At 41.3% G+C, this 18,071-nt stretch overlaps 1 protein-coding gene across 1 annotated transcript in view; it reads right to left on the bottom strand.

Moving 5' to 3' along the window:
* Nucleotides 1-4,656: 4,656 nt before the first annotated feature.
* Nucleotides 4,657-18,071, bottom strand: part of IL31RA (interleukin 31 receptor A) — a 50,898-nt gene continuing 37,483 nt past the window's right edge. The window contains exons 10-14 of the mRNA XM_059416374.1: nt 17,209-17,355; nt 15,164-15,304; nt 7,516-7,609; nt 6,340-6,421; nt 4,657-5,106 (exon numbers count right to left, since the gene is read on the bottom strand). Of these exons, the coding sequence (XP_059272357.1) occupies nt 4,657-5,106; nt 6,340-6,421; nt 7,516-7,609; nt 15,164-15,304; nt 17,209-17,355 (914 nt within the window). The remainder of the gene's footprint in view (nt 5,107-6,339; nt 6,422-7,515; nt 7,610-15,163; nt 15,305-17,208; nt 17,356-18,071) is intronic.

Genomic DNA, 18,071 nt, shown 5'->3' with positions numbered 1-18,071 from the left:
GTTCTCTTTATAGTAAAACCCTGTTTTCATACTCTGCATAGGAGGACAGAACTGCCAGGCACATGTATTACAATACTATATTGACTTATGAACAATATGTGGAAAAGACAACATGCAGAGCATACAAAGAGTGGTGCCCTTGGTACACAGGTCCCATCTTTTGCATTACTACAATCATTCAGAATATTCTGCATGTCCATTCTGCCTTACACATTTTGACTTTCATTTCAAAGTCCAGGCCTCAGGCTACTTTCCTGTCATTTAACCCCACACATACAGTGAAGTTGGGCAGGACAGAGAATCCCACTCCTAAAAATGTAATCAGAAGTAGGGACACCTGCATTCCCTTGAATAACCATCTGAGGCATGTGACTGTTGGCTTCGTTGCTCTTGTGGAATCAGTCCCTGTGCCCTCCTCCTATATTGTTCTGAGTAGCAAAGGGGAAGCATTTCCAGACTTTTGCCAATGTGGACTGGGGCTGTTTGTGCTTCTGAGCAAACTCTTTCCCTGCCGACCCCAAGGTCTAGTAAAAGCTGCAGAGAGACAAGAACTGCTAATGATGTGTCATACTCAGTCCAGATACCTTTCCCCAAAAAGTGCCAAGACGCAGATAATGACACATATGATAATTACAAATAGACCTTGTCACTAACACAAAACACATCAATGCGAAATTTCTTTTTAAATGCCCTACAAACACCACATATTTTAAACAGTCAACCAAATGACAAAGTCAACCGGTAGTTGTAAAGTTCGGCTGAGGACATCAAATGTCTAGCAGCTCACCTGCTCTCTCAGTGCCCCAGTGGCTTGGAGGTAGAACATTCTGCAGTGTCAACAGGTGGACAAGTGGTAGTAAAATACACACGGGAAAAGTCCGCCTTCACTTAAGCAACACAAAAAACGATGAAGTGTCTCTAGCTATAGCCAATAAATTGACAAAATTCAATTTATACCAGTAAATGGTTGATCATCATTAACAAGAACAAAGGAGGCCCCAGATACCCCTGGTGATACTGCAAATCATTGTAGCCTTTTTTGGGGGGACAGAGTTGTGCAATATGTGACATTGTAGCCTTTTTTTGGGGGGACAGAGTTGTGCAATATGTGACAGCAACTATAAAATTTGACCCAGCAATTCCACCTTTAGAAAGAACCCCTAAGGAGTTAAGACAAAGGTGGGAAAAGAAAATGCTATACAAAATCAACATTTACTGATGGTGTTCTCTATACAAAGAAGACATATAAAACAATCCTGTCAACTAAGGGGCCTTAGCAAACCATAATATGAAGGCACACCATGAAGTTCTGAGTGTTTATTCAAAACACTACCACAATAAACTATGTTCATGCATGAAATTTTAAACATGGAATAGTAAGGGACAATGAAGCTAAAATATAGTAGAATCAATATATAACATATAAGGAGGTGAACATGTATATTAGAACACACAAATCATATAAGGGACTAAAAAATGATACAGATAACTCGTATTTAGAGATTTTGTTTGTTGATGGTGGTGTTGTTACAGTGGAGTCCAAAACAAATTTTAAATTTACAAAAAAAAAAAAAAAAAAGAATGCCTGGGGACAATGAGTAGGACCCACACAAGTGGGCAGAGGTAGCTCAGCTGGAATTTCCAAATCTCAATCCTACTGAGGTTTGGGGCCAGATATTTGTTGTGAGCATGGTTTGGTGCATTACAGGGTCACTACCAGCACTGCTGACTTCTACCCACTAAATACCAGCAGCACCCTCTGAAAACTACCTCCAGGCAGTGTCAAATGTTGGACAGAGTAACCTGTACCAAGAACCACTGGAGGGGCATCTGATTGGCTCAGACTTTAAGCTGCTGCCTTTGGTCAGGTCATGATCCCAGGGTCCTGGGATTAAGCCCCACTTTGGGCTCCCTGCTCATCAGGGAGCCTGCTTCTCTCTCCCTCTGTCTGCCATTCCCCCTGCTTGTGTTCTCTCTCTCTCAAATAAATAAATAAAATCTTAAAAAAAAAAAAAAACCAACAACAAAACATTGGAGTAAGTGATAACAAACAATCAACTCACCACCTGAGCTATGGGCAGTTGTGAGGGCTGGGGCCGGGAGCCAGTGTGTGCCCTTCCTACAGAAGCAGTCCCCACTCAGAAATCCAGAACTACCACAATGTGACTTTTTCTTTCTTTAGCAGCTAATTCAAAGTTAAAACACTTTATGGGCCAATGCTGTGCAGTCCGAGCCTTGTGTCTGTGGGCTGCCCAGAGTGAGCGAGCTTTGTCTGCACAGGGCCAGGTGGTGAACATTTTAGCCTTTGTGGGATAAATTCTTTCTCACAACTAGTCAGTTCTGTCTTTGTGGGAGGAAAGCTATCACAGACAATATAATAAAAAATGGGCGTGGCTCTTTTCTAATTAAGCTTTGTTTATGGATACTGAAATTAGAATTCCATAGAGTTTTCACATGTCATTAAACATGAATCTTCCTTTGATTTTGTTATCCAGCCTTTAAAAAATATCAGCAGCATTTCTCGGTCAGGGGCCTGGGAAATAACAAGGCCCAGATGTAGCCTGAGGGTCAGTGTGTAGACAGCAGGCAGTAAGTAGGGCTGCGCCAAGAGAGGCTGCCAGAAACCCTCAGCCAGTGCCTGGCTTCCCCCACACAAGGGAGCAATAGCAGCGGGCACCTGGGACCCACACGGGATGCCTCTGGGTTCCCATTTCCCTCTCCCATCTCCTGCCTCTTTTCAAAACCCAGCCGCCTCTCCCACTTCCCCCATAGTGTTTGTCCTGGGTGCCTCCTGAGAAGCCACAATGAGAGTATCCCTCCCCCCCTTTTTTTTTTCTCCAGCCACAGATTGGCTTTTGTGCCATTCTTTTCAAATTTTCTTGTATTATTAGAAGGGCCAGGAATAAGGCGCTGACATAGCTGTTTACATGATTCCTAGAGCCCCAGAAAACTTCATGGGGAATGTTACCCATTTTTAATGAACTTATTAAAACGCAACTTCTCCTGTTTGTGTTCTGTTTGCTGTAACTGAGAAAATGCAGACAGCTTTTTCAGGCCACAGAGGCAACCCAGGACACTGCAAGTGAAAACGGTTTGAGACCCAATCCCAGGAAAGAAAGGCCTCATAGCTGCTGGGCCTGTGCCCTGTGAATGTGCTCTGGAGGGCAGAGTGTGGCCCCCTGAAGGAGCTTCAGGGGTCCTGCTTCCCTTCCTGGCAGGAAACACTGACTCCTAGGACCTACCTTGGGCCATCTAGAAAGAACAGAGAGTCCTGGTTTCCTTAACCCTCAAGGCAGCAAAAGTCAGTGCGAAAATGATAAAAGGAGTCCAGTGGGAAAGGAAGAATAAATGAAAGGAAAACAAAGAAGAAAAAATTGAATTTAAATAAAATTAAATTTTTTAAAAAGGAAGCATTAAAAAGATGAGAGGCTGCTGAGAGAGGTGGGAAAGCCAGGTTCACAGCCCCGCCTTCCTCCATCTCACAGCCTGGTCTTCCTCCATCTCTCGGGGGCTCTCAGCCACCTCCCCCAATAGCTAGAGGAGTCAAAACCACACACTAGGAAGTCATCTGCCATCAATGTGGTCACGATGCTGGGTCTCCGCAAATGAATCCTGACCATAGGACTCCCTTGACTGCCATAAGCTGTGTGTGGGGCCAATGCAAAGGCAAGAGGAGTCCTGGGGTCAGAGCAGCAAAATCACAGCAGCATGTTTCTACAGCCTACTCAGGTTTTGCTGGGAAGAAGCCTTAGAAGGTCATGCTCAGGAAGCATTCCCTGGCTCTGAGGCCACGTGAGGCGCCAGGGTCCTACCTAAAAGCAGGGCAATGTTCAGTGCCTTCTTACTTTCAGGCTTGGGGGCAAGACAAAATGGCAGCAGAGGCCTCTGGGATTGTTTCCAGGGCTGTGCAATGTGAAGATTGGGGTGGACCTTCTGGCCCAGCCCAGAGTCTGCTCACCAGTGCCCTGCTGAGACACCCCCCACACACATTCCCTGATTTCCCAGCAGCCAGTGTGCTGTGAACCAGGGGCAAGAATTGTGGGTGGAGGTCTTGCTGAGATTTATGAGGGTAAGAAGGAGTCCTGGGCAGGCACAGCATCAGGAAGGCCACTCTACCTCCCCTGCCTCTGTACAGAGGGAAAAACAAAATCTCGAAAGTGAGATTTCAGCGCTGCCTTGGAGGTGGAGCCCAGAACCCAAGGTATAGAGGTATAGGGAGAGACTCTCACCTCCTACCAGACCCCAGTCTGCTGGCAGTGGGGAGAGTCTACTGGAACCCTGAGGAAGTAACTCCAGCAACAGCTGTGACAATGATCTAATTCCTACAGAAGGCCAATTATATCCACCTTGGGGGCCCTGCTGTCCCTTGAAGTAATGTCACAGACCCCAGTGTGAAACTGAAAAAAAAAAATAATAATAATAATAAATTGCTTTTCCTAGGCAGGGTACAGACATATAACCATCCCTCCTTCTCGGGCAAGTTACACGTCTGGGTCAATGAAGGTCAACAGGCCCCTCAGGGGGATGTGAGAGTTTCTCTAACACAAGCAAGTTGGGAGAGACACCCAGGAAAGCTCTTCTGGCCAAGTCATGATATATGCTCTCTGCAGGATTCACCCACACTGAGACCCAGAGGGATTCAAGCCACAGCAACAATTAAACTTCTCTTTTGGCTTCATCTTGAGGTTTTTCGCATGTGACAAATTCTCTGGTTGTCACCGAATTTTTCAAGTATGGATTTGGTTCTCCTTCCTCACAGAGATTCTCTGGCCCTAAACTCTGAACAGAAGAGAGAAGTTGTTCTTTGGTTTCTAAGCTGGTCTCCTCTGGTATTCTAGAACGCAGCTGTTGGGGTTTTCTCTGTGGAATCTCAGTTGATGTGGGAGGACGATAAGGCCAATATGGAAAAGTCACATACTTATTTTTCTCCTCTCTCAAAATGCTTTCCTGATCCTTTCCAATTTCCTCTGTGGAAACCTCTTCCAAAAAATTCTCAAAGTTCACCACCAACTTGTCAATAAAATCACTGGAGGCCGAGTATGATTTTAGAACCCTGTCTCCTTCCGTGTTCACAGGATCATCAAACTGCTTCAGGTTTAGCTTATCCTGAAAAAGAGAAAGGGACACCCCCAATGATCATTTAAGAGCTACACATGAGGCAGTCAAGAGCTCATTAGGCTTAGGATAACCAATGTCTCACCTCTTGACCAGCCCCCACATTCCTTCCAGAGACCAGAAGTGATGGCCAATCTCTTCCACAAGCCCTTCCAGAGAAGCCTGGCAAGACTGACCCATTTCCTGAGAAATGGCACATGGTATTCAAACAACTTTTTTTCTTCTTGAGAGCTCAAGGCTATTTTCCACATAATCATAAGCTCACTAAACCCCAATTGAGATGGAAGCATCCAAATTAGAACTCTTACATAAGATGAAAAACCACAATCATCAGACAATACTGCCTATAAATTCATTTACTCTCTTGACAACTTTTAGTAAGTAGCAAAGTATATAGGGTAACACACAGCTGATAAAGGAGAGAAGAAAACAGAAATAACACAAATAACAAAAATTAAAATAAATAAATAAAGATGTCTACATTAAAAAAGTCTTCCGAGCTGAAACAAGCAAGAGCTAGTACTAAAAATTCCTGCATCAAGAAGTATTAGAAATAGTCTTTCAATAGTAAAAATTTAAAGGTTATATTTGATAGGGCTTGTTTTTACTTAACTAAAAGAAATTATATCTTAAAAATTGCAAAACAGTTTTTAATTTAAACTTATGAAAAGGAAGTTTTCTACTTAGGGATAAGTCACTAAAAAACCCTATTCCCAGTTCAAGTCTGACTGTAACTTCCCTAATTTGAGAAAAACAACCCGAGGCAGCCGTGTCAGCCTGTGGACAGCTATGTATATCAACATCCCCTCAAGGTCTCCAGTGGCCTCTAGACTAACTTGTTCTTGGCTGCTTTTTAATGGCCCTGAATCTTATAGCCAGGCTCTCTCTTGCTCCCTAATTAGACAGTCAGGTCCTTGAGGATGGGGCCAGTGTCCTTAGGTGGCATCCATTATAGGACCAGTTCCATGTCCAGCACACACTGGGTCCTCTGAGCAGAGTGAAGTCCTTTCCACTGATCCAAGAGGATGAAGGCCAAAGTTGTTCTAGAAAGGCTCATTCCACCTGTCATGCCAGCCATACCTCGGGACTTTTTAACCTGAATTTCTATTGATGTGAAGCCTGTACAAATCTCAGTGCAGGACTCCTCCCCATCTCCATCACCCTTCCTTGTCTTATGCAACCAACCTACTCAATGATTTCTCTAACAAAAGCACAAGTATTTACCTTGAAATCATCTCCATGCCATGTGGCTATGCTGCTTTCAGCAGGGTTGGGGACATCAGGCCAACATAAGTGCTTCAATTTGCTAATAAGAGATATGATTTTAAAACGGGAATTAAGTTTGAGAAGTATATGTTACTTACACTGCATGGGTCTGCCAGAAGGGTGCAGCTTTGCTACAGAGAATTGTATGGCTCCCTATTACATAAGGACAAGCTGTCGACTTCCTGACAGAAACTGGGAACACATAGTTTGGGGAGTGAAATTATAAGTCATCAATGGGTTGTGATGGAAAGACACCTTTCTTACCCTCTCCTGCCTCTGCATCTCCACCCCTGGTCCTGATGCTAGAAACCACACCATGACAGAACCATGTTTTTGAGATTTGTCCTCCAGGAAGCATAACCCTCTAAGCCTGTACAACATCTACATTTTAGTGCAGTGATTCTCAAAGTGTGGTCCTAACCAGCCGCAGCCGCCTCACAAGGGAGCCTGATAGATAAGCAAAATGTACAAGGGTTTGCCTGGTGACTTGGTTTCTACCTATGGTTTGGAAATGAGGCTGACATTCACTTAACTATAACTAAGCCTAGATGCTTGGCAGAGAAGGTCCTCATCTGTGCAGTTTGGGAGAGAGAGATCTATGGGGGAGGGAGCCCTTGACCAACAGGGTAGCATGAGATTCTCTGGGGAGAGAAAGCAGAGGACCCTGAAGACAAGCTTCCTTTCCCACAGTGACCAGAGCACATGGGACAAACATCTCTGTGGCCAGCCCTCCAACACTGCACTACCAGCAAGGAACAAGTCTATGCTGGGCATACTACTGGCCAATGCTCTAATCCCATGGGTAAGTTCTCTCTCTACTTGGGAGATCACTGAGAGGAAGGACCTTCTCCCTGACTTTAGAGTCAGATGCCAAATACCGAAGATAACAGCATGTGGGGCAGCTGGCAATCCCCTGGCATAAGCCTGGTACATGGGGCTGTGGGGAATAGAAGTCCTCATTTGGTCAGAATTCTGATGAGCAGGGTATGGCAGATAAATAAACTCAGTAAATATGTACCGAATTGATAAATGAATCAACATCCCCTTAATAACACAGTGCCCTTTCCACACATGATGCCTTCCACCCCTTTAGTCCCTGATTTTGAGGGTACATGCTGTTGCCTATAAACTCACTTGGGTTTTTTGAGACCATATGCCACTGTCAGCATGATGAGAATGAGAAGGCCGCTTCCAACCAAAGAAGTTATAAAGAAAATCTCAGGGACACCTTTGGGAATAGGAGAACAAAAGTCAGTAAAAGGATGAGCTCCTCACTTTGATGACAAAAATTAAAGATTAATTTTTTCTTCCAGGAGTTTCAGCAACATGTTCTTTATGATTTTTCTTTCAATTCAATTAAAATTTATTCATAAAAAGAAAAGTTATATTTGTGGCTCCTCATCCAGTTCTTTTCTGCCTGAATAACAGTGACAAACACTATGTTCACCAGGCTCATTCTCCACCTTCATTCCTTAGCACATATTTAGTGAGTGCTTACCACTTTCCAAGCACTATCCTGGGTAATAAAAAGTAAGGAATATATACACGATCCCTACTCGCATGGAGCCTACATTCTGGTAGAAGGATTCAGACAATAAAAAAAGAAGATTATTACAGATATAATAGGATGATAGAGTATATTTAGGTAAGATGGGAAGATAGTAACTTTACACATCGGCAAAGGAAGACTTCTCTGAAAGGAGAAATCTGAGCCAATGTTAATAATGAGAAGGGGTAGGAGTCAAGATGGCGGAAAAGTAGCAGGCTGAGACTAATTCAGGTAGCAGGAGATCAGCTAGATAGCTTACCTAAAGATTGCAAATACCTACAAATCCAATGGAAGATCGAAGACAAGAACAACAGCAATTCTAGAAACAGAAAATCAACCACTTTCTGAAAGCATACTTTCCTGGGGTTGTTGCCACTCTTTTAGTATTTTACTTGCTCCTTCATATACTCTTATCTGGACAAAATGACAAGGTGGAAAAATTCATCACAAAAAAAAAAGAACAAGAGGCAGTACCGAAGGCTAGGGACCTAATCAATACAGACATTGATAATATATCAGGTATAGAGTTCAGAATGACGATTCTCAAGATTCTAGCTGGGCTTGAAAAAGGCATGGAAGATATTAGAGAAACCCTCTCAGGAGATATAAAAGCCCTTTCTTGAGAAATAAAAGAACTAAAATATGACCAAGTTGAAATTTAAAAAAAAGCTATTAATGAGGTGCAATAAAAAATGGAGGCTCTCACTTCTAGGATAAATGAGGCAGAAGAAAGAATGAGCGATATAGAAGACCAAATGGCAGAGAATAAAGAAGCTTAGCAAAAGTGGGACAAACAGCTACTGGACCACGAGGGGAGAATTCAAGAGATAAGTGACACCATAAGACGAAACAACAGAATAATTGGGATTCCAGAAGAAGAAGAAAGAGAGAGGGGAGCAGAAGGTATATTGGAGAGATTATTGGAGAGAATTTCCCCAATATGGCAAAGGGAACAAGCATCAAAATCCAGGAGGCACAGAAAACCCCCCTCAAAATCAGTAAGAATAGGCCCACACCCCGTCACCTAATAGTAAAATTTACAAGTCTTAGTGACAAAGAGAAAATCCTGAAAGCAGCCCAGGAAAAGCAGTGTGTAACATACAATGGTAAAAATATTAGATTGGCAGCAGACTTATCCACAGAGACCTGGCAGGCCAGAAAGAGCTGGCATGATATATTCAGAGCACTAAGCAAGAAAAACATGCAGCCAAGAATACTATATCCAGCTAGGCTGTCATTGAAAATAGAGGAGAGATTAAAAGCTTCCAGGACTGAGTATTCTCTCAAAAACTGAGAGAATTTGCAAACACCAAACCAGCTCTATGGGAAATATTGAAAGGGGTCCTCTAAGCAAAGAGAGAGCCTAAAAGTAGTAGATCAGAAAGGAATAGAGACAATATACAGTAACAGTCACCTTACAGGCAATACAATGGCACTAAATTCATATCTCTCAATAGATACCCTGAATGTTAATGGGCTAAATGCCCCAATCAAAAGACACAGGGTATCAGAATGGATAAAAAAACAAAACCCATCTATATGTTGCCTACAAGAAACTCATTTTAAACCCAAAGACACTTCCAGATTTAAAGTGAGGGGGTGGAAAATAATTTACCATGCTAATGGACATCAGAAGAAAGCAGGGATGGCAATCCTTATATCAGACCAATTAGATTTTAAGCCAAAGAGTATAATAAGAGATGAGGAAGGACACTATATCATACTCAAAGGATCTGCCCAACAAGAAGATCTAACAATTTTAAATATCTATGCCCCTAATGTGGGAACAGCCAACTATATAAACTAATTAATAACAAAATCAAAGAAAAACATCAACAGTAATACAATAATAGTAGGGGACTTTAACACTCCCCTCACTGAAATGGACAGATCATCCAAGCAAAAGATCAACAAAGAAATAAAGGCCTTAAATGACACACTGGACCAGATGGACATCACAGATATATTCAGAACATTTCATCCCAAAGGAACAAAATACACATTCTTCTCTAGTGCACATGGAACATTCTCCAGAATAGATCACATCCTCGGTCCTAAATCAGGACTCAACCAGTATCAAAAGATTGGGATCATTCCCTGCATATTTTTAGACCACAGTGCTCTGAAGCTAGAACTCAATCACAAGAGGAAATTTGGAAAGAACCCAAATACATGGAGACTAAACAGCATCCTTCTAAAGAATGAATGGGTCAACCAGGAAATTAAAGAATTGAAAAAATTCATGGAAACAAATGATAATGAAAACATAAAAGTTCAAAATCTGTGGGACACAACAAAGGCAGTCTGGAGAGGAAAATATATAGCAGTACAAGCCTTTCTCAAGAAACAAGAAAGGTCTCAGGTACACAACTTAACCCTACACCTAAAGGAGCTAGAGAAAGAACAAGAAAGAAACCCTAAACCCAGCAGGAGAAGAGAAATCATAAAGATCAGAGCAGAAATCAATGAAATAGAAACCCAAAAAACAATAGAACAAATCAACGAAACTAGGAGCTGGTTCTTTGAAAGAATTAATAAGATTGATAAACCCCTGGCCAGACTTATCAAAAAGAAAAGAGAAAAGACCCAAATAAAATCATGAATGAAAGAGGAGAGATCACAACTAACACCAAAGAAATACAGACAATTATAAGAACATACTATAAGCAACTCTACACCAACAAATTTGACAATCTGGAAGAAATGGATGCATTCCTAGAAACATATAAACTACCACAACTGAACCAGGAAGAAACAGAAAGCCTGAACAGACCCACAACCCTAAGGAGGTTGAAACAGTCATCAAAAATCTCCAAACAAACAAAAGCCCAAGGCCAGACGGCTTCCCGGAGGAATTCTACCAAACATTTAAAGAAGAACTAATTCCTATTCTCCTGAAACTGTTCCAAAAAATAGAAATGGAAGGAAAACTTCCAAATTCATTTTATGAGGCCAGCATCACCTTGATCCCAAAACCAGACAAGGATCCCATCAAAAAAGAGAACTACAAACCAATATCCTTGATGAACACAGATGCGAAAATTCTCACCAAAATACCAGCCAATAGGATCCAACAGTACATTAAAAGGATTATTTACCACGACCAAGTGGGATTTATTCCAGGGCTGCAAGGTTGGTTCAACATCCGCAAATCAATCAATGTGATACAACACATTAATAAAAGAAAGAACAAGAACCATATGATACTCTCAATAGATGCTGAAAAAGCATTTGACAAAGTACAGCATCCCTTCCTGACCAAAACTCTTCAAAGTGTAGGGATGGAGCACACATACCTCAATATTATCAAAGCCATCTATCAAAACCCACCACAAATATCACTCTCAATGGAGAAAAACTGAAAGCTTTTCCACTAAGGTCAGGAACACAGCAGGGATGTCCATTATCACCACTGCTATTCAACATAGTCTAGAAGTCCTAGCCTCAGCAATCAGACAACAAAAGGAAATTAAAGGCATCCAAATCGGCAAAGAAGAAGTCAAACTATCACTCTTTGCAGATGATATGATACTATATGTGGAAAACCCAAAACACTCCACTCCAAAACTGCTAGAACTGTACAGGAATTCAGTAAAGTGTCAGGATATAAAATCAATGCACAGAAATCAGTTATATTTCTCTACACCAACAACAAGACAGAAGAAAGAGAAATTAAGGCGTCAATCCCATTTACAATTGCACCCAAAACCATAAGATAACTAGGAATAAACCTAGCCAAAGAGGCAAAGAATCCATACTCCAAAAACTACAAGTACTCATGAAAGAAATTGAGGAAGACACAAAGAAATGGAAAATGTTCCATGCTCCTGGATTGGAAGAATAAATATTGTGAAAATGTCTTTGCTACCTAAAGCAATCTACACATTTAATGCAATTCTATCAAAGTACTATCCATCTTTTTCAAAGAAATGGGACAAATAATCCTAAAATTTATATGGAACCAGAAAAGACCTCGAATAGCCAAAGGAATATTGAAAAAGAAAGCCAAAGTTGGTGGCATCCCAATTCCGGACTTCAAACTCTATTACAAAGCTGTCATCATCAAGACAGCATGGTACTGGCACAAAAACAGACACGTAGATCTACACGTAGACACGTAGAATAGAGAGCCCAGAAATAGACCCTCAACTCTATGGTCAACTAATCTTTGACAAAGCAGGAAAGACTGCCCAATGGAAAAAAGACAGCCTCTTCAATAAATGGTGTTGGGAAAATTGGACAGCCACATGCGGAAAAATGAAATTGGACCATTTCCTTACACCACACACGAAAATAGACTCAAAATGGATGAAGGACCTCAATGTGAGAAAAGAATCCATCAAAATCCTTGAGGAGAACACAGGCAGCAACCTCTTCGACCTCAGCCGCAGCAACATCTTCCTAGGAACATCGCCAAAGGCAAGGGAAGCAAGGTCAAAATGAACTATTGGGACTTCATCGAGAACAAAAGCTTTTGCACAACAAAGGAAACAGTCAACAAAACCAAAAGACAATCCAGGGAATGGGAGAAGATATTTGCAAACGACATATCAGATAAAGGGCTAGTGTCCAAAATCCATAAATAACTTATCAAACTTAACACCCAAAGAACGAATAATCCAATCAAGAAATGGGCAGTGGCCATGAACAGACATTTCTGCAAAGAAGACATCCAGATGGCCCACAGACACATGAAAAAATGCTCCACATCACTCAGCATCAGGGAAATACAGATCAAAACCACAATGAGATACCACCTCACACCAGTCAGAATGGCTAAAATTAACAAGGCAGGAAATGACAGATGCTGGTGAGGATGCGGAGAAAGGGGAACCCTCCTACACTGTTGGTGGGAATGCAAGCTGGTGCAACCACTCTGGAAAACAGCATGGAGGTTCCTCAAAAAGTTGAAAATAGAGCTACCCTATGACCCAGCAATTGCACTACTGGATATTTACCCTAAAGATACAAATGCAGTGATCCAAAAGGGCACGTACACCTGAATGTTTATAGCAGCAATGTCCACAATAGCCAAACAATGGAAAGCACCTAGATTTCCATCAACAGATGAGTGGATAAAGAAGATGTGGTATATATACACAATGGGATACCATGCAGCCATCAAAAGAAATGAAACTTTGCCATTTGCGACAATGTGGATGGAACTAGAGGGTATCATGCTTAGCGAAATAAATCAGTCGGAAAAAGACAACTATCATATGATTTCCCTGATATGAGGAAGTGGAGATGCAACATGGGGGGTTAAGGGGGTAGGAGAAGAATAAATGAAACAAGATGGGATTGGGAGGGAGACAAACCATAAGTGACTCTTTTTTTTTTTTTAATTTTTAATTTTTTATAAACATGTATTTTTATCCCCAGGGGTACAGGTCTGTGAATCACCAGGTTTACACACTTCACAGCACTCACCAAAGCACATACCATAAGTGACTCTTAATCTCACAAAACAAACTGAGGGTTGCTGGGGGGAGGGGGTTGGGAGAAGGGGGGTGGGGTTATGGACATTGGGGAGGGTATGTGTGCTATGGTGAGTGCTGTGAAGTGTGTAAACCTGGTGATTCACAGATTTGTACCCCTGGGGATAAAAATATATGTTTAAAAAAAATAAAAAATTAAATAAAAATAACGAGAAGAAACACTCATGCAAAAACAAGGAGAAAGCATTCCTGGCATAAGGAACAGCAGAGGCAAAAGCAGGAAGAAGTTAGAGAGCATAGATAGAAGCAGAACGCGGTAGGAGAGGAGGTCAGTAAACCCCAGCTCAGGAAGGATCCTGAAAGCTGTGGGTAGGAATTTGCATTTTATTTAACATACAGCAGAAGCAACTGGTGGGTTTCAAGCAGGGAGCTAGGGTTTTAAACTCTGAATGCCGTGTGGAGAATAGACTGCAGAGGAACGAAGACAGAAGCAGGGAGATCTGTAATCTGCAAACAAGTGTAAGAAACACCAAGGCTCCAAGGCAGGCTCTTGCCTTAAATTTGACCCATGGAGAAAATTCTAGCAGATGATGCAATCTGTGCCTAGTGCTGCAAAAATACTATATGATTTTAAAAGATTCTACAGAACAATATCAAAAAGAACTCCAAAAATGGCAGTGTTAGCCCATAAAAACAGAACATGTTTTCTATGTGGAAACACATACTGTATTTACATTTTCCAGAACCATAAAGATAGTTTTATACTTTTGAAAATGTGATAAGCAAGAGGCTTTCAAGAGTACTTAAACCAGGGGGGTCTGGGTGGCTCAATGTGTTGGGTGTCTTGATTTCAGATCCAGTCCCATGGTCATGAGGTTGAACCCTGCATTGCGCTCCACTCTAAGCCTGGAACCTGCTTAAGATTCTCTCTCTCTTTCTGCTCCTCCCCACCCTCTGCTCATATGCTCTCTCTCTCTCTCTCTAAAAAAAAAGTGAGAGAGAGAGAGGGAGAGAGAACCTATACCAGACTCTGTTTACCTTTTACTGAAAAAACTGGCAATGTCTCTTCACTTTTAATATAAATAATTCTTAAAACAGTTCTAGTATATCCTTAAAATCAAATCTCTGCTCCTCAAGGACTTGAGAAAATTAACATATTTCTGTTTCTCACATTCTCCTTCTTTCTTTCTTTCTTCATTTCTCCTCTCATTCTAGCTTCCTTTCCTCTTGAATATTTCCCATAACCATCATCAACACTACATTTTGTTACTAAATTTTTCTTGCTATTTTTAATGTAAAAACTGGTAAGTAGAACATATTATGTACATTTTTGCTCAAAAATCTCCACAAATGATGGAAGTTAAGTTCCTTCCTGTGGACAATGGTGCTAGTTAAACCAAGGTTTTCTCTCCAAGGCCCCACTCTGTAGCAACCTCTGGAACACAGATACTGGTGACTATGAACCTGTGGCAGCTTTGGAGCAGAGGTTGGTATGTACTGAAATGAAGTTGGAATTAACTTGAACCCTTCTCCTCAAGATGACATGGGACTACCCATGATGAAGGAAAAAAATGACCAGTCTTTTCAAATTCATTTCTCAATATGTCTGCTCTCTCTACTTCTCTCCTCAACCATAAGCCTTCCAGGAAAGTCAATGAGCCAGAGGGCAGATGGTTCTTCTTACTTAAGTACTTCCCTTTCATTAGGCTTCCCCCTGCCTTTAGCAAACATCATCTCCAACTGCCCTAAGGGAAATGCCAAGGAGACTTACGCAAGGCATAAAGGAAATACTCACTAATTGATAATGTCTTGAAGTTTATCTTGGTGCCATTGGTTCCCCCAGCACTTGTGCTGGCCATGACCTGAAGAGTATAAGAGGTCTTTCGTGTCAGGGACTCCAGGCCATACTGCAGGATATTGGGGTTGACTGTCTTGGCTAAAGGAAAAATATAGAAGTCAAACACAACAGCCAAGCCCAAGTAAAAACTGTGCCTTAGGAAGAGTGAAATAAGAGCACTGGGACCTGTACCTCCAAGTCATCCAATCAAATACCCCAATCCCTCTATCCATGTTCTGCTTAAAATTATAGAAAGATATAGCAAAGATATAAACATAAAAGCTAACACTATAAATCTCTTTGAAGACAACATAGGGTAAATAGTGGCTTTGAATTTGGCAGTACATATGATACTTAATACATAAGTAACAAAAGAAAATAGATTAATCTGGACTTCACCAAAATTAAAAACTTTTGTGTATCAAAAGATATTATCAAGAGAGTGAAAAGACAATCCATAAAATGGAAAAAAATGTTTGCAAATCATATATTTTATAAGAAACTTCTAACATAATCTTATGACTCAAAAACTGAAAGACTAACAACCCAATTTAAAAATGGGCAAAGTGGGGCACCTGGGTGGCTCAGTGGGTTAAAGCCTCTGCCTTTGGCTCAGGTCATGATCCCAGGGTCCTGGGATGGAGCTCCACATTGGGCTCTCTGCTTAGCAGGGAGCCTCTTACTCTTCTCTCTCTGCCTGCCTCTCTGCCTATTTGTGATCTCTGTCTGTCAAATAAATAAATAAAATAAAAATGGGCAAAGAAATTGAACAGACTTTCTCAAATAAGATATACAAATGGCCGATAAGCACATGCAAAGATGTTCTACATCATTAATTATTAAGGAAATACAAAATGAATTGAGAAACCATTTCATACCCCCCATGATAGTAACAATAATATAAGTGTTGGTAAGAATATGGAGAAATTGTAACTCTCATCCATTGCTAGTGGGCATGTAATATGGGGCAGCCACTATGGAAAACAGCTGGGTGGTTTCTCAAAAAATTAAACCAGAATTATCATATGGGTCAGCAATTCCACTCTGAGGTATGTGCCCCAAAGAATTAAAAGTAAATACTCAAAGAGTATTTGCCTACAGTATTAATTACAGTAGCCAAAAAGTGGAAACAACCCAAATGCCCATCAACTGGTGAATGGATAAACAAAATGCAGACTATCCATAGATTAGAATATTCTTCAGCTATAAAAAGGAATGAGATATTATTACAACCTAAAAGATGGATAAACTTTGAAAACACAATGCTAAGTAAGAGAAGCCAGATTCAAAAAGCCTCATATTGTATGATCCCATTTATATGAGATAGCCAGAATATGTAAATCCAAAAGACAGAAAGCAATTTTGAGGTTTCCAGGGACTGTGGGAAAAAGACAATGAGAAGAGACTGATTAATGGGTATAGGGTTTCTATTTGGGATAGAAACAGATAGAGATGATGGTGGCACAACATTATTGATATACTCAGTGCCACTAACTGGTACACTTTCAAATGTTTTGAGTGATAAATTTTATGCTTTATGTATTTTACTATAACAAAAAAAAAAAGTTAGCCTAAATAGGAATCCAAGCCTAGCCCAGAATTGAGGATGTCAGTAGATATTGTGGATTCAAGCAAAAGTATGACTTGACAGTGGGCAAAAGGAATCAGGGTAGAGGGTGCTGCACTGAGGTAGGTGTCACCACTCTACTCTTTAATACAGAGTATTAAAGAGTCTGCATTAATGATTGGGAAGCTCCCAGAAGGCCAGCTTGTTCACAGCCTGACCACAAACACTCCTTTTGATTCTTAGGTACTGTCATTTCACTCTCATTTGACTCCAAAAAACTCAAGAGGTAGGTGTTCTTGGCCTCATTATCAGAGAGGTTGTCAAAGAGGCTAAGTGATTCATGTGAGATTATAGGGCACCAACCCCTACAGCAGGTGTACCCACAGCAACTCTTTGGGGTTCGGGGGCTTTCCAGCTCGGCTACAAGCACACTTACAGAACTCCTTTCCATCTTCAGTTTGGTAATATATGGTGTAGTTGCTGATGAAGCCATTTCTCTGACTCTTGGGAATCTCTTTCCACATGATTGTGACTGTCTTCACACCAATGTTGTCTGCCTCAGTCACAGGACCCACTGACGGAACTTTACAGGCCAGGGAGAAAAACAATAAGCACTGAATCACAGCTGGGAAGATCCTTTTCCCCAGAGCTGTGGGTGGTACTCAAGGCAAATCGGGGCCAAAGATGGGAGGCCGGAGCAGAGTAGGGAAAAGATGGAATTATCCATCCTGAACAGAAGGAAAGCACTGTTAAAGGCCTGCAAAATAAGTACTTTCTGACAGAGCCCCCACTCTCATTTTGCATTCAGCTTTCATTCGTATCAATAATAGCTAGTATCAAATACAGCTGCAGGACAGGCACCCGGGGTTACTTTTGAGTGACAGGAAAGATTTTCTAATGTTGAATCTGGATAAGGTTAACCTCCAAAAGATAAAGAATAAAGTCTGGGCAGTTCATCAGTACAACCCATGAGTTGTACCGTACAATAGCAACACAAAAATAATTTTTTGCATCTCCAATTTAGGATTAACTCTGTAAGGTCCCTAACTTGGTCTATGTTATTTTTGCTTACAAGCCTATTGGCCCTAAGTTCCTTTGTGAGGTTGGACAAATTATTTTACCTCTCTGAGCCTTGATTTTCCATTTGTAGAATGAGGGGCTTGGACTTGAGGATCTCTAACTTCTATCCCAGCTTTGAAATCCAATAAACCTACAACCTGACCGCAACTGTGTCAAGCGTATGAAGCTTCCAAGCTGAAGGTGCAGCACAGCTAAGCGCTAAGACAACTGTGAATGGGC

Source organism: Mustela nigripes, chromosome 12 (genome assembly GCF_022355385.1).
Source record: "Mustela nigripes isolate SB6536 chromosome 12, MUSNIG.SB6536, whole genome shotgun sequence".
NCBI classification, from domain to species: domain Eukaryota; kingdom Metazoa; phylum Chordata; class Mammalia; order Carnivora; family Mustelidae; genus Mustela; species Mustela nigripes.
Note: the sequence above shows the minus strand (reverse complement) of the source record. Positions and strands in the feature narration are given on the sequence as shown.